The following is a 16,771-nucleotide window of genomic DNA, read 5'->3' on the forward strand; positions in this document are numbered from 1 at the left end:
TGCAGAACCATTAGTGTAGTGGCATGCAATTGTTCCTTCACCAGATCCATGCCCTTTATTGTAAAATTGATAAACCTTTGTTGATTATACCATAGGAGATTCACCCATCTGCTATTTCGAGCTGTGTACTGTGCATTGACAATAGTTCCCCAAATTGGTACCGCACCAGCCGCTCTTCCGCTTTCTATCCAATCACTCCCTATAGCAATCTGTTCTTCAGGTACTCCATATGGGACCTGATCCCAGGTAATATATACCTCATCTGATGCTTTCCACTCGTGTTTGACGGGAGTACTTCTCTTAGCACAGTTGGTTATTTTGTTAGATGTTTCTTTAACGCCTTCGGGGTTCGTTACTATTAACTTTAGTTGTCCTGTCAGCATTACTGGTGCACAGATGCCTTCCCACAGAGGGGGCAGTGTGGCTAACATCTGTGTCTCATTGTGACACATCCAAAAAATGTCACCCAAAGGGGCGGATCCCCTTGCCATGCTCAGTATTTGATATTGAGATACGCTTGAAGGTTGGAACTCATAGATGACATGACCCCCATCTGGTATTACTTGTTCACAACGTATGGTAGCTTTTGAACTAGTTTTACAAAACTTAATGTGGCGGGTGGAGTTTCCATCCTCGGTTGGTGGGAACCATGTTCTATTACTACATATCACCAGTCTATCTTCTGTCCACATTTTGCTAGAGGTCCTTTTAGTCACTTCTTCCAATTCTTCCCCTCGGGCTATGCAAAATGGAAAAATCAGGTTAGCCGGTTTTTGTACTACTGGTGGGAGGGAGAACGTACTCATTACATCGTTCACTGAGGTGGTCAGCGCTCTAGGGCATATTGTGGGCAGGACCTAGTCGATCGATGGCCCACCGGTTGCGGAGGGGGAAGAGGAAAGGGAAGGGAAGAAAGGGGGTGGTGCAGGTGAGGGATGGGAAGGGGACAGGACTCCACCAGCATCTGATGGGTCAGAAGGAAGAAGTTCTTCCAATGCCTGAACGACGGATGGATCAGGGTCAGACCCATCAGAGCTCTGAGCGGCAGAAGGATCATCATCATTGCCACCAGAGTCAGAAGGCGAATCGGGAGCATAAGAATGAACACTGTCATCCTCAGAGTCCCTGGACATTGGAGACCGCCTGGCCGCCAGGCGTTCAGAACGCCTTTGGCCGGCTGATGTGGACGGCGGAGAGGGGGCATCAGTGCCTGTTTCCAAGATTTGTGAGCTTGTGGTGGGGTGCTGCGGAGGGAGACTTATTGCTGCCCTGTCAGCATGCGCAGAGCCCGTCGGTCCTGGATCAAGTCCAGGTGGGTCTGGAGGCCGATGCCTGGTGCAGTGGTTCTTGTGGAACCAGAAGGGCTTACCTTGAACTTTCAGGGCAGTGGGAGTGGTAAGTACAACTTTAAAGGGGCCTTCCCTGTGAGGCTCGTTCCACTGACGTCTAAAGACTCGTATGAACACACTGTCACCAACTTGAACGTCTCTGACGTCCACTGGAATGTGTGTCTCGTCTCGGCTGTGGGCTGCTTTCACCTGTTGAAATATAAGTCTGTGAATACGTGTTAAGGATCGGAGGTAATCCCCCAGTTCCCGCTCGAGCTGTGCCAGGGAAACCTCCTCCTGCTGGGGTCCTCGAACCTGTGGGAGTGGCATTGGTCGACCTGTAAGCATTTCATGAGGAGTAAGATGGGTTATGCGGTTAGTTTGGGATCGCATTGCCATCAATACAACAGGCAAGGCGTCAACCCAAGTCAAACGGTTGTTGCTGTCAGCTATTATCTTAGCAATCTTTGTTTTCAGCACGCCATTAGCCCGTTCCATGGATCCCTGTGACTGGGGATGATACACACAACCAAACTTTTGTTTTATGCACAACTGTTTGAACATTTGCTGGATCACCTGTGAAACAAAATGCTGACCGTTATCAGATGATATTGTGTCAGGCATGCCGAATCTGGGAAAGACTTCTCTGCACAAAAACCTTGCTGCGGCTTTGTGGTCACACTTAGCAGTGGGGCATGCTTCCACCCATCTGCTAAACCTACAAACAACCACCAACATATACCTCTTTCCCTGAACACGAGTTATCATGTCAACGTAATCCATAATCAGATGGCGGAACGGACCGTCTGGCATAGGGATATGTGCTAGGGGTTGTGTGAACATTTTACGCACATTATACTTAGGACAATGCGGGCATAAGGCCAGTTCTCTGTCTACCATAGGTGTCATGTAAGGTGACCACCAGACTGCCTGTAACTTCTGAATAACTTGGGCTCGCGAACAATGATCAGGTCCATGCATTATTTTAATCGCGGTGGGTAACAGAGACAAAGGTAGAACAAAATGCCCTCAACAACTCCACCACAACCCATCATGGGGACGTGATAGTCGTGTCGCCCCCCTTTGCACCCACAGACATTTTTCCGCTTCAGAGAATCTGTTTTGGGATTTCTATCAACGAAGCTAAGTTTGCAATAGGTTCACATTCAGCTATATGAACCATTGGTCCCTGCACTGCAGGTCCTGTGGCTTCTTTGGCTGCTTCATCCGCCAAGTTGTTTCCTATGGCAATGGGTGTCTTTGCTGTCTGATGAGCTGCACATTTTACAATAGCCAATGCAGATGGCAGTTGCATAGCTTTTATTAATTCCACTTGCTTGCCCATGTGTAACTGGGGTGCCATCTGTTCTAACAAACCCCCGTTGTTTCCAGATGCTAGCATTTATATGGCATACCCTGTACCCATAAGCACTGTCGGTATAGATTGTCACTCTTTTACCAGTAGCCAATTTACATGCAGCTATTAATGCTTTTATCTCTGCCAACTGGGCAGAGCAAGGTTGATCTAGGCTCATTGATTGTACTTTGGTAAAGGTCCCATCAGGGTTGAGCTGGACTATTCCATATCCAGCTCTATTCCCTGTCTCACCTCTGATACAGGAGCCGTCTACGAACAGCGTCAGATCAGATGGGATTGGATGATTGTATAAGTCCTCCCTTACCTTCATGAAGGTGTCCGTCTCCTGGAGACAATCATGGGGCTCACCTTCTGTGGGCAATACCATTCTTGTGGCTGGGTTAATCGTGGTACAGCGTTGTATTGTTAAGTCAGGTCTTGAAAGCAGAACTTCATAACCTGTTCGATGAGCTTGGGTGATCACAAAGCGTGGGCTGGTAAGCAGTGCATGTAATTGATGTGATGTGTACAAAATTACAGGGTGGCCCATAGTAATAACTGAGGCCTTTTTGTATGCGAAGGCTGCTGCCGCCAAGCCCTGGTAGCAGGGAGGCAGTCCTTCTTCGACACCATCTAATTTTGTGCTGTAATAAGAAATAGGTTGTTTACCTGTTGGGGTGTCTTGCATCAATACTGCACATGCATACCCTTGTCGCTCAGCCACATAGAGATGGAATGGTTTGCCATAATCTGGATTGGCCAGAGCAGGAGCAGTTTGGAGATCCTGTTTCAGCAGCTGGAACGCACCTTCTGCTTCATCTGTCCATTATAAGTGAGCAGACTGGTGTCCTTGACCTGCAGCTTTAATTAGTGCTCTCAGTGAAGCCGTTTTGATGGCATAATCACACACCCACAGTCTGCTGTAACCTGCCATGCCAAGGAAAGACAACATGTGACCAACAGTCTGAGGTTTGGGCATTTGAGTTATGGCTTCTAGTTGGGACGGTGCAATACACCTTTTGTCCCCACTGAGTTGCCTGCCGAGATACTCCACTGTTTGCTGGCAGAATTGTAATTTGTGTTTACTCACTTTGTGTCCTCCTTCTGCCAATGCAGTCAGCATGGCAATGGAGTCTCTCTCACACTGCTCTTTAGAAGCAGAACAAATCAGATTGTCATCAACATACATCAACATTGTAGATGGTATGTCAAGGTGATTTAAGTCATTTGCCAGTACACAATTGAAAATTGATGGTGAGTGTACAAAGCCCTGTGGCAATCGCGAATAAGTATATTGTTGGCCTTTGTACGTGAATGCAAACAAATACTGGGAATCTGGATGGACCGGTACACTGAAGAATGCTGAACACAGATCTATCACGGTAAACCATTTTGTACCTGGGGGTATGTTACACAGTAGTGTGTGTGGGTCTGGTACTACTGGTATCTCTTCTGCTACAATAGCTTTAATCAATCTTAGGTCATGCACTAATCTGTAGTCATTACTGTTGGGCTTTCTGATGGGAAAAATTGGGGTGTTACAGGGGCTTTTCTTTTGTTTAAGGACTCCTGCTGTTTCTAATCCTGTAATAATAGGCTGTATTCCTTCTACCGCCTCTCGTTTAAGTGGGTACTGTCTCTGAAAGGGTAATTTTGCATTTGGTTTCATGGTAAATTTGATGGGGTCTGCTGATTTTACTAACCCTACACCTGTTTTACTTTTGGACCATACCTGCTCTGGAACCTGTTCTAATAATGATTCCTGTTCTGCAGCCACTGCCATTTGTCTTTTCCCAGGAACCTTAATGTGTTCTGCTATTACTTCATCAGCTTGTGTACATGAGATTTTGAAGAACAGTCCATCTTTTGATATGCTGATACTGTCCCATGCTGTGTCAACCCATTCAGTGACTTGCTTGGCTTCTTGAACCATGGGTCCCAGGTCATGTGACTCATATTTGTCTGCAATCAGTAATGTGACATGTGGTGCTGAGTTGGTTACCTGGAACCATTCTGCTACTTCTTTATCAGGAAATGTGACAACAGCTGCAGCTCCTTGTGGTCCAACCGCTATGTCAGCATATTGGATGACAGTTGTTTTATTGTTAATTTCTTCATCCCAACTTTTCTCGTAGTCTTCGTGTGTCTGTCCTTTGTCATAAAACATGGTACAATGGAGAGGGAGAAAGGGTTCTCTAGATTTGTCGTAGTGATTCATTATGAAGGGTCTCCAAGTTTCCCACTCTAGTTGGAGGAAGGAAGTTGGTGATGTGAGTTTCAGCCAAAATACTTGGTCTTCTAGCTCATGGCTGGTTGTCTGGGGGGTCAGTTTCAGGCTTAGTGGCATCATGTAGGTTTCATTCTTGTCCGTTGCTTCAAAGGTAATTCCATTAGGGGTACATTTAATTTCTGCATTGAGCTGGCATAGCACATCTCTACCCAGCAGATTTATGGGCGTATCTTCTGAGTAAAGTAGTGGTGCATACACAGTCTTTTCACCTATGATCATGGGAACTGGCTCAGTCATGGGTATTATTTGGGTCTTCCCAGAGAAACCTACTGTTCGAATCTTTGATGCTGAGAGAGGCAGGCCAATTCCACTTTTTCCTATACAGGAGTAGGCCGCTCCTGTAACAATCATGAAGCGATGACGGCTGTCATATATAGTGACATCAATGGTGGGTTCTGTTTGTGGTCGTTGGGTTAATACAGGTAGAATGGCCTCTCCATCAGGTTTCTCTGGGCACCCCTATTGCCAATACATTTCTTGTCCTGCTCCATAGGTGGCTGGTCCAGCAGTGGGGGGCTGAGGTAACATCCATGGGTTTGTGGGGCAGTCTCTTTGCATGTGTCCAACTTGTCCACATCCCCAGCATTGGAGTCTCCCACGCTGTTGTCCCATGTCTGGACCTGCCTGGGGCATCTGCTGGTATTGGCCTTGAGGGGGCCTTCTTGGGGCTCCTTGTGTGCCCCTCCATCTTCCCCGCATGGGTGGCCCCCCTCATCCCCTTCCGAACGTTGCTTGTTGGGGACCTCCTCCTTGGTTCAGATGCACATGACTAGGAGGGACTGGTTGAGGTTGGGTCTGCTGTGGCAGGGCTCCTCCCACAGGTGGTGCTACTGGATATTGCATCTGCTGTGTGGGCGGAGGGATGACAGGTGACACCACCGGTGCTTGTACAACTGCCTCTCCTGTTGGTGCACTCTCCGCTGGAGGTGTGGCTGCCACAGTCAGCGCTGCTTGATGTTTGGGTTTTTCTTTGTCTTTCTTTGCTTTGGACAATTCCCCAATCTGTAGCTGGGTTAATTTGGTGGCCAACATCTTGCTTTGTTCCTCAAAGGCCCGTTTTTCGGCCCGATACATGTTTACATAATGTATAACATGCTCAGAGAACAGTGGCCAGTCCATCTTCATGAGCCCCACAACTCCATCCAGTTTGGCTTGTACTTCTTTGGGCATGGCCTCTCTGATGTAGGTTCTGAACAGGGGGCCAGATGTCTTCAGTTCTTTCCCATCACTTCCAGTCTCTGTTTTCCATTTCTGTTGGAACCTGTGCAGAAACTGGGCTGGGCTCTCATCGTCCTTCAGGCATTCTTGTCTCAGCTTAGTTGGATCACTGCAGGTGGGGTATTTGTCTCTCAAGGCTGCCCACACCTTGGGTCTTACTTTGTTGAATGGTATTTTGTCATACCGGTGTGAGGTCATGACCCCTGGAAGCTCGGCTTCATCAAACACCTCTCTGGCTGCTGAGTGTCCTGCTGTTTTGATCAGCAGCGCCTTGATGTCTCCAGCGGCCAGATTGATGCCTCCAGTGATCTCCTCCAGCCTTTCTATCCACCTGTCAGCACCATCTGCCAATGGGGTCAGTCTTCCAGCAAGTGTGATCATGTCCATGAATGACCATGGTACATATCTGTCTTCTTGAGGTCCTTTAGACAGCAAGGGAGCCATATGGACCTCACTTAGCTCTTGCTCTGGTTCCAGCTGTCTTGTTTGGGACCTGGTCTGCATGGCGTGTGTGTCTCTTCGTACTATTTGCAGATCCACATCACACTCAGCTGCGAGAGGCTCCTTTACACCTGCCCTTGGCCTACTCCTTTTCTTGGACCACTTATCTAATGGATGCTTTGGCGATATTAAATCTGGGCCTTCATCCTGCGCCACAACGTTTTCCCAATCTGTTACATCACTCTCCATCGTGCTTTCCTCCTCCTTCCTTGCTTTGTCCATTAGGAACTCAGTCTGTGGACATGGTGGGTCTGGGCAATCATTTTTCGCTGCTATCATTAGCTGTTCTTCTTCCATTCTCCTCACTTTTTCTAATTCTTCGTCTCGCCTTTTCTTCTCCTCCTTCTGTCTCTTTATTGTCTCTTTTAACTCCTTCTGTTGCCTCATCTGCGTTTCTTTCCACTCTTTCCCCCAGTCAAGGAGTTGTGATCGTGTCTCCCTTAGTTCCATCACCTCCTTATCTATTAGTTTCTTCAGTGGCTCCGATTCATCTAAGACTAACTTGGTCCTGGGTTTTGAGGGGCTTGTGAGGCTTCTACGCTGTGGTGTGCGTTTGCGACATACTGAGGATCAGGTGCGGACAATGGAAGATTTTTTCCTTACTTCTGGGGTTCTTTTTATCTCCTCATTCTCACTGCTGCATTCATACTCGTCCTGCTGTGTCGCTCATTTCTTTTTCTGTTTCTTCCTCATCTTCTTCCAACACTAATTTAAGTTGCCCTGTAATCTTTCCCTTGCTACCTGGCTCTATCACTACGCGGTACTGGCCTACTGCACTAGGGTGATATGGTGGTGGCTTATGATCTATGTAGTCAGGGGCTGTTGGACTCTTATGGTGTTCCATTTTAAAATACCGCAAGATGTCACTCTGTTCAGCATACTTCTGTTTTTTATGCAAATGCAATCGGTCACGCTTTTTATCCTTTTCCCACAATTTGGCATCTACTTCATCACAGCAAGAAGGATCAAATCTGCCCTCTTTAGGCCAGCGATTCTTTCCAGATGTTATCTTGTGCCATTCTGTCATGCATTTTTGAATTTTGCGTTTATTGGAAGGATGTGTCATTATAACCAATTTGGCAGGCGTCAATTCTGCAGACTGTTTGCTCCCATTGGCTCCCATGGCAATCAGCAATCACTCAACCTTTAGGGTATATGCTTATTTACCAACCTTTATAATTTCAATTTAATTTTACTTTAACCGGCTCTGCTCTTTCCAATACAGATTGTGTTTTACCTTTTATTAGTTTTCTTATGGCCCAATTGTTCTTCTTTTTTATTATTTAGATTTTTCAAATTCAAATTTTTAGAGTTTTTATAGATAATAGTACTTAGTAACTAAGAATAGTAACTCTATAATTTATATAATATGATTTATAATATCAATATTTATCATGTAATTATATATTCAATTTTTGCAATCTTTATTTCGGGACCTTGTTAATTTATTTTTATTCTTTTAACCATGTGCTTTCCAATTCAATTTATAGTTCTCAATTCTTTAAATTTTTGGGTTATATCTTTTAACTATATTTTGTAATAACAATTTCTATTAATTTATTATTATATCTTAATGTTTTATCAATATTATAATCTTTTATTTATTATTACTAATCTTTACCCCCTATCTCCCTTGGTAATAACTCTTTCACTCTTCACACAGACAAAGACACACCAAACAAACGATTATATATTTTACAGTGCACTTCTACTCTTCCTCACTGTCTTCCACAGTGGCATACGCGTTTTCCCTGCTGTCCGGATCTACTCAGATAACTGAAAATAGATAACGTTCCCGGTAGAGCTGTACTATTTCTCCGATTATCGCTTAATCGGTAATACTCTGGCTATCCCTTAGCCTGGCTATCGCTTAGCCTCTTAATACCTTAATACACAACACAAGCTATTTCATGGAGCATGCCAACTATCTTAATCACCAATACCCTCACGTAACAGTCGTACTTTAATGTTCCGGATCTATGGCTTCCACAGACTATGTCAAACGCTTTGACCAATCTGTCCCTTTACCACTTGTCCGCTCAGAACATCATCTGTTAAGCTTGACTTATTCACAAAATTATTCCAACACAGAACAGTTCAAATACAGATTAATATAAACATCAACTAATACTTAAACCATGCATTCACATATACTCATACATACCTGGACCTTTTTTCTCAGCTTAGTCTGCCTTTATATGTTCTTATATAAATTCTTATCAAATTTGGAAATTACTTTATTAAATTTGGAAAACTAGATTCTTTTAGGTGAGCTTTATGACGCCTGACACCCACAAGCAGTCGCCGGAGGCTGGTTCCCCACTAATTTAGAAAATTATAACGGATTGACTCACCTTCAATGGTGAATTTTGGGCCCTTGGGGTTCCACGCCTTCCAACTGGTGCCTGCAGATCGTCCGGCGCCACCTCCTGGCTGGCTCGCCAATTATGTTGTGTATGTTCTCTTCCCAACGATTTTAAAAATTGGGGCTAGGTTTTATAAAAATTCAAAGTTCTTAATAAGCAGAAAAGTCGTCAAACAAAGATCCAAAAATCAGGCAGGAGCAGCTGAGTCCAAGTCCAGAGTGCTTTATTGCAAGACACACCACATCCACACTGAGCTGGTCACCGGTGAACAACTGACAATCTGGTGAAGCAGCTTCCGTTTTATACATTCAGGGCTGTTTGGGCTCCACCCCCAAGCCCCTCCTTTCTTTTCACCATTTTAGATGCATTTTCTTCGGTTAAGTCCAATTATTTTTATTCTACCGGGGGGAAGTCCTTTTCAAAACATATTTTTTATATATTTATTCAAAAAACCCTTTATTACAGATCATGGTTACATTTCCAATAGGTCATGATAACATATATTGCCCTTAATACATCACAGTCTTTATTATTAATATTTCAGAGGAGAACACAGTCTTAGTTATTAATGTTTTGAACCAAAGTTCTCTTTCAGTGAGTCATGAGTATAACTTTCACATCAAACTAGGGTGCTTAAAGTTTCAGTAAAACATAACATTGACTGTACCCAGTACTGCTCGGTGTGTGTGTTAAAGACAACAACTCCATTTATCACAATTAGTTTAACTAAGCTGTGCACTTCTGCACTACTGCATCTCAAACAGGCCTTACTCTGCCTTTCTGCAGCTTCTGAGGCATTAATGATCTTTGGCTCAGCAATCTGCATTTTCCTAACTTAGCCTTTCCTTCGACGCTGTGCTCAGAATTTTTCCCCTTCATTAAAAGCCTACATCTGCAAGGCTACACTCAGAATTCTTTCCACTTAATTAAAAAGCCTTATCTGTAAAGCTGTACTCAGATCTGTATGTGCAGGGTCTCTCACACACACAGCTCAGAATTTTCCATGCTGATGAACAAACTGTTAGACCTTTAAACTAAGACCTCTATTCAATGTGAAAGACATGTATATATTTTAATCATTGGTGCACACTAATTCACTACACAGGCTAATAATGGAACCAAACGACCTGCTCATCGGTTCCCATTTGCATGTTTCCAAGCGATTCAAGGCCTTGTCTATATATAGTCTCAAACTCACTGCGGATCCAGACATTTGAATTGAGAAAGCTTCCTGGAGATGTGGCGAAACGTCTTCAAATCTTGGAAACCAAGTCCAGTGGATATTTATTTTTACTTTTATGGAATGACTATGACCTGGATGACTGAGAATCTTCATCAGCAGACAGTTTGAATGTTTCCAAGGAGAACATTGGTGACTGTAGGTTATCCTCCCTGTCTCCTCAGGCTGAGTTACTGCAACCTCTCAGAGAGAAGCTGTGCGGCTCTGTCTTCAGTTCTCAGCTCCCAGTCCTCCAGTCTCAGAGAACTGGACCTGAGTAACAACAACCTGAAGGATTCAGGAGTGAAGCTTCTATCTGCTGGATTGAAGAGTCCAAACTGCAAACTGGAAACTCTCAGGTAAATTTTCTCTATGGTGTTGAAATTAGGTGTGTAAATAATAATCGTTTTATATCGATGCATCGATCCAACAGCCGACGATCCGATGCATCGATACGTCTGCAAGAGAATCGATTCATGTTTTTTTTTCCTCCGGTCTAATTTTATCCATTTGCTCCTGGGCGTAATTCTCCCTCCCGTGCTGCGGTGGCGCTAAACCTATTTGACCCTCCTACCTCGCTTCCTGGTTATACTCTTACAGCAGTGTGTTGCAGTGAGCTTGATGCAGACGTTTTTGATTTATGCTCAATATTGAAGCGTGTTCTGTGCTACACGCTGAGGGTCTAGATACGGCCGAGGCGGCGAGGAAGTGGGGGTGAGTTTAGTCCGACGACGCAGGGACATGAGGGCCAAAAAGAGCGGAGATCCAGGTGGAAAAAGGGTCACAGCGTTCTCGCGCACCTCGCTCTTCTAGCGGGTCAAACTTCACGAGTTGTTTTCCACAATTTCGGTCATAAAAACAAAACAAGCCGGCCTCCTGTCTGCGGCACTGTTTGCAGTCAGCTACTATTTGGGAGAGGAGCAGCGGAGCGTCTCTCAAGGGGGCGGGAAGTCTGGAGCCGAGGTATTGCATTGAACTCATTGCACTGATTTTCTGCAGTATTTTTGCAGTATTTTTTTATGCAACTTTTCTACTTCTGTTATTTGCTGTTGTTTCTAAAAAAGAATGTATAACGATATTACAGCTTTCATTGATTTATTTCAAACTTGAAACTTTGTTTAGCCTGTAAGGTGTAAAAAAAATAAATAAATAAAAAATTAACCGATTAATCGATTAATCGAATTGAATCAAATCGAATCGTGTCGTATTCTTGAGTATCGAAAATAATCGAATCGTTGGGTCAGGAAATCGATACTGAATTGAATCGCCATGATGGATGTGATTTACACCCCTAGTTGAAACCAGATTTCTGTCCATTAGCTGCTATCAGCAATACATTAAATGTTATTTCAAAATCCTTTTTTTTGTTTGTTTTTGTTGACCTTTATTCCCCATGAATCCAAAACGCTGCTTTATTCCTCATCTCAGCTTCATCCATTGCCTCCATTTGTGAAATTAAACCTCTCTAAACACCAGAAACATGATTCTACTGGGACCACAAATCTATCTTAAGTCCAATTTGCATAAAACTAAAAAGTCAGCCCCTTCTGCAAAGTTTCTGCCGGTTTGCAGTTTCCATCCAAATGGAGCTCTGGTCAGGATCCATCTGTTTAAATCTGCCAAATGTACATTTATGTTTCCTAAAAAACAAAATAAACACACTTTTTTGTAATTATGTAATTTATTTAAGGCAGCACTGTGTAGGTGTTGACCCTTTGTAAGTATTGGCTTAACTTGAAATATATTAAATATTTGTGGGTCAATGCTAATGCATGTAATAACTATTGATGCTCGAAAACCCATCTTTGTTATTTGCGATGGTCATATGGTCCTTTTAATAGGTCATGTGATCCAGAACACCACTTTTCAGCAGTCTGAGCTGAACTGAACCATCATGGCTAAACCTAGAAAGATTTGTTGGGCAACCAAGCAGATCTAGCCCTTGCCTGATGGACATATTTTTGGTTCTCTGACGTAGGAATTAATCTGTAGGGATACATTTTACTTTTCTTAACCAGGCACTTCATGACTACTCAATTTGCTGGTCCAAATTAGTTTGCTATCAGAAGAAGAACACAGAGGGACCCTGGATTATTTAGCAACTGTGCATTGTTTTATAGTCATTTTCAGGGGAGATAAACGTGGAAGATTATAGGTCTAGCACCTCTGGGGGATAAAACTCACTCAGTGTTACTTTAACAAGTTAAGCTGCAGTCTATTTTCTTTCTGAAAATGTTAATTTCAGAACTTTGATACTTCCTCAACTTTAACATGTTCTCATTTGTTAAATTGTGTTCCTGCAGGTTGTCAGGCTGTCTTATCTCAGAGGAAGGCTGTGCTTCTCTGGCCTCAGCTCTAAGCTCCAACCCCTCCTATCTGAAAGAGTTGGACCTGAGCTACAATAATCCAGGAGGAGGAACAAGGAAGCTGCTGTCGGCAGGACTAAAGGATCAAGAATGGAGCCTAGAAGATCTCAGGTATGGAGGAACCTGCTGTAGAAGGTTTGATAGGAGGAAGAGGAGAATTGTCTTCTCTAAGATTCAGTCCATTTGACAAAAAATGGGCTCATTTTTTGTTTTGTTTTTTTCATCTTAAAGCATGTATGTATGAAATGCTGTTTATGAAATTTAACTGACTCTGGACCGACCTTTGACAGACCACATCCCCAAAGTGTAGAAAAGCTCGAGACACCCCTGCAATGGTCAATAGGTTTAAGTGATTAAAATGTGTCCCAAGGTTGATGTATCAATAGGTTTGGCTATAGTCAACCTTAAAAGTCCTCAAAAATAGAATTAGAACCACACTCAGACCTGTCCTTTTTTCCAGCGGAAAACCCATCAAATTTTAGATGACTCAGTAAGTGCATTGTTCACACTTCACGCTAAAGTGTAGCATGCATTTTATTAGCAAGCTCTCTGGTAGAGGATGGCAGCAATATTAAAGCAAAAACAAATCCATTCATCCACCCTGGTCCACTTATCCAGGGTTGGGTCACGGGGGTAGCAGCTTCAGTAGGGAGGCCTAGAGGTCCCAATTTCCAGCTATTTGGGCCAGCTCCTCCAGGGGAATTCCAAGGTCAGGTGGGAAACATTGTCCCCCCAGCACGTCCTGGGTCTCTGAAACTTTAAATTACCTTTTGGCATTACGTGTTACTTACCTATTACATCTAACTTTTGTGTTTCTTCGTTATCTACTTTTCCAGCAAATAATTTGTCCAACAACCCTTGACCTTTAGGTCACTGGATATGTGCAAGCCGCTTTCCCCCAACATCCTCATTTTAAGTAACTTAAAAAATCACGTTTCGATTCTTTGATCTGCAGCAAACAGTTTTAAATTCCTTTCCTCACTGTGTCTACCTCTCAGCAACCTTTTATGATTGCATTTTGATTCATCATAAGACAACCGATATGAAGAGATTATGTTATTCTTCTAGTCACCTCATCCTGACCTTGTATTGTGGTGGCTTTCAACGGTAGAATCTCAAAAATCAGGACGCCTTCAGTCGATCATCTGATTGCCCCAGGACGGGAGAAGAAGCATTTATTTCAAAGATCAAATTGACATGCTGTCCACTTATCGAGCGCTGAACATTCCAACAGAACACATCTGGCTTTTCTCAACTCTCATTCAAATCTGGGCGTTTATATAGTTTCAACATTGCACTGTGTGGATGTATGTGCACGACTGGACGCTCTGAAGAACTTCCTGGAAGTTCTTGGCCTGTGACCCGATTGCGTGCGAGTGGGCCTTAAAGACCCTGTTTTTGCCAAGACTTGTACGTGACTTCCAGCCTGTGAACACCCCTGTTTTATCAATTATTGTGAGCTTAAGGTCACAATAACATAATGCAACACAATTTGCTTCTATAGTATGACCTGTAGCAAATAGTCAAACCTTTACCTTCATTTCATGTATAAATTCTTGAATTGACAGGGTTGAATTTTCTCTACTTTAACAGTAATAACCTTTATCAATATAAGACGCTTAAAATATAGGATTACATTTTCATTTACCTCCTCTTATTCAGGCATCTATTTTTCAAGCAAACAATTTGTACAGAAAGAAAACATCCTTAACTCGTAACTGTAAATTGGGCACATTCAGTAGAAAAAGGAGAAGTTACACCAGAGCTCAGACTGGGCCAGTTGCAATAATGCTCTTTTGATATCTGATGTCTAATCAGCCTTAACATAAACCAAAGATGAATTTTAATGTAAAATGATTTAACATTTACTCAGGTTCTGGAAGAAGTCTCCCCCATATACTCTTTCTGCCTTGATTCCACCCACTGAACCGCAGGTTTAATACTCAGAAAAATGACTTTTATTGTTTTAATCAGATCAAGGATAATGCTAGAGCAAATTCCACAACCAGGTCAGATGACAGTAGGCAGAGATCATTACCCTGTTATCTGGAACATTCTCCTCACTAAGAATGGTTCAAAGGAAAATGATCAAAAATTTGTGGATGTTTCCAACAAGTAGACATGTCCAAATGTTGGTTTGTTCATTTCTCAGTGTGTGTCTCAGAGATGTATGTCCATATCTGCAAGCTGGCAGATACTGATGATCTGACCTACTTCCTCCTTTCAGGGTGGAGCCTGCTGGAGAACGATGGTTAAAACCAGGTCTGAGGAAGTGTAAGTTAGTTTTTCATTGGATTCATGACAACAAAGTAACAGAAAATCAACCATCTTCAAACTATCCATCAATCACTCAGGATTCTTCTTCAACGATTCAATAAATGATCAATAACTGCAGCTGGATTATGTTTGTCTCTCCTTCAGATTCCCGTCACCTCAGGATTGACACAAAGACAGTAAACAGAAACCTGATACTGTCTGAAGACAACAGGAAGGTGGAACTCGTTGAGGACGAGGATGAGTCCGATCATGATCATTCAGACAGATTTGATAAACCTAAGCTGCTGTGTAAGGATGATCTGACTGGTCGCTGTTACTGGGAGGTAGAGTGGAAAGGAGATATTGAGATATCAGTGAGTTGCAGAAAAATCAGAAGGAGAGCAGAAAGTGATGACTGTAGGTTTGGATGGAATAATCAGTCCTGGAGTCTGAGATGCTCTGATGATGATGATGGAGGTGGTTATTCTGTCTGGCACAATAACATAGAAACGTCTATTTCCTCCTCCTCCACTTCCTCCTCTGTCTCTAACAGAGTAGGAGTCTATGTGGACTGTCCTGCTGGCATTCTGTCCTTCTACAGAGTCTCCGTAAACTCACTGATCCACCTCCACACCTTCAACACCAAATTCACTGAACATCTGTATCCTGGGTTTGGGTTCTGGTGGTCCGACTCTGGTTCCTCAGTTACTTTGTGCTGACTTTAATCTAAAGAGTCTCCTGCTTTCAGAGAAAATCTCTCCCTGTTGAACAGATAGTTCTGTTTTTCTATCTCTGCCTGTTTCCCTCAGAAACATATTTTCTATTCAGTTTATTTCTATAGCTCCAATTCACATCATGTCATCTCAGGTCACTTTCCAGTTCACCAGATCATCCAGTCAGATTGATTCAAAGTTTTCTATCTAAGGAAAACCAGCTGATTGCATCGACTCGATTACTCTTCAGCAATCCCTCACATTTTCAGATTAATGGATTCAGTCTTTCTCACCAAAACTCTTCTGAATGTTTAATTGGAAACTTATTACTATTCCAGTCCTATAAAGATAGAATCTGAGATTATTCCAGAATCCAAATGTTGTTTTTCTGCCTCTTTCCATTCAAAACATTATTCTGAATATCTAATTATTATGTTTCTATGTTGTTGTTTTTTTCTTTCCTTCCTGAATCAGCTTTAATTAAAATGTTGAGCAGTTTTTCAAAATTACTGGAAATAATCTGTGTTTCTGTTTCTTTAAACAAAAGATTGAAATGTTTAATCTTCCTTCTGTATATTTGCTGCAGTTTTACCTCATATGTATCAGTGTGTAATAAACAGATTTTTCTTCTTTTGGAGTTGATTATTTGGGATCTGTTCCTTAATTTAATTTTTAATGTTTTAATAAAAGTGGCTTGTTTCAATAAAACTTTTTTTTTCAAACAGAGAGGTTCTGTTTGAATAATCATATCTGCAGGTCTAAAAATGATCAGGTCTGAGTTTGGCTGAGAAACTGAGCACAGCTTTCTAAACAAATGTAGTTGGTTGATTACTATATCACAGGTTTAGGTTGGTTGGCAAATTTTCTGCATTAATGAGTTAAAGTTTTTTCCTTTGAGAACTGCATTTTGTGTTTATTTAGGTTCTTTTTAATCCAATAGTAAAACCGTTTTATTTATCCAAAACGTTTGAATCACCAAGATAAGAATCAGAGGCATCAGATTATTATTAGTAGTATTTTTTTTTTTTTCAAACAGTGTCCTGTCTGGCGATGTGGCAATAAGAATAATTGTCTTGATGCTAAAAAGAGACCAACAGATTTTACTTTTACAAGTGGAGCAGTATGGCTATTGCCAGAGTGTTGATTTATGCATATAA

At 42.5% G+C, this 16,771-nt stretch overlaps 1 protein-coding gene across 4 annotated transcripts in view; it reads left to right on the top strand.

Annotated features, from left to right (window-relative positions):
- Window positions 1-16,244, top strand: part of LOC119798730 (protein NLRC3-like) — a 38,069-nt gene extending 21,825 nt beyond the window's left edge. For 3 of the 4 annotated variants that reach the window (XM_038308325.1, XM_038308323.1, XM_038308322.1), the window contains 3 exons: window positions 10,465-10,638; window positions 12,583-12,756; window positions 14,873-15,038. In XM_038308325.1, coding sequence (XP_038164253.1) covers window positions 10,465-10,638; window positions 12,583-12,756; window positions 14,873-15,023 — 499 coding nt within the window. In that variant the 3' untranslated portion in view covers window positions 15,024-15,038. Of the gene's footprint in view, window positions 1-10,464; window positions 10,639-12,582; window positions 12,757-14,872; window positions 15,039-15,066 lie in introns of those variants that run through there. The other variant, XM_038308326.1, reaches the window with a different exon arrangement.
- The last annotated feature ends 527 nt before the right edge of the window (window positions 16,245-16,771 follow it).

The sequence above is a fragment of the Cyprinodon tularosa genome, unplaced genomic scaffold, assembly GCF_016077235.1.
Source record: "Cyprinodon tularosa strain WSP-4 unplaced genomic scaffold, ASM1607723v1 ctg634, whole genome shotgun sequence".
NCBI lineage: Eukaryota > Metazoa > Chordata > Actinopteri > Cyprinodontiformes > Cyprinodontidae > Cyprinodon > Cyprinodon tularosa.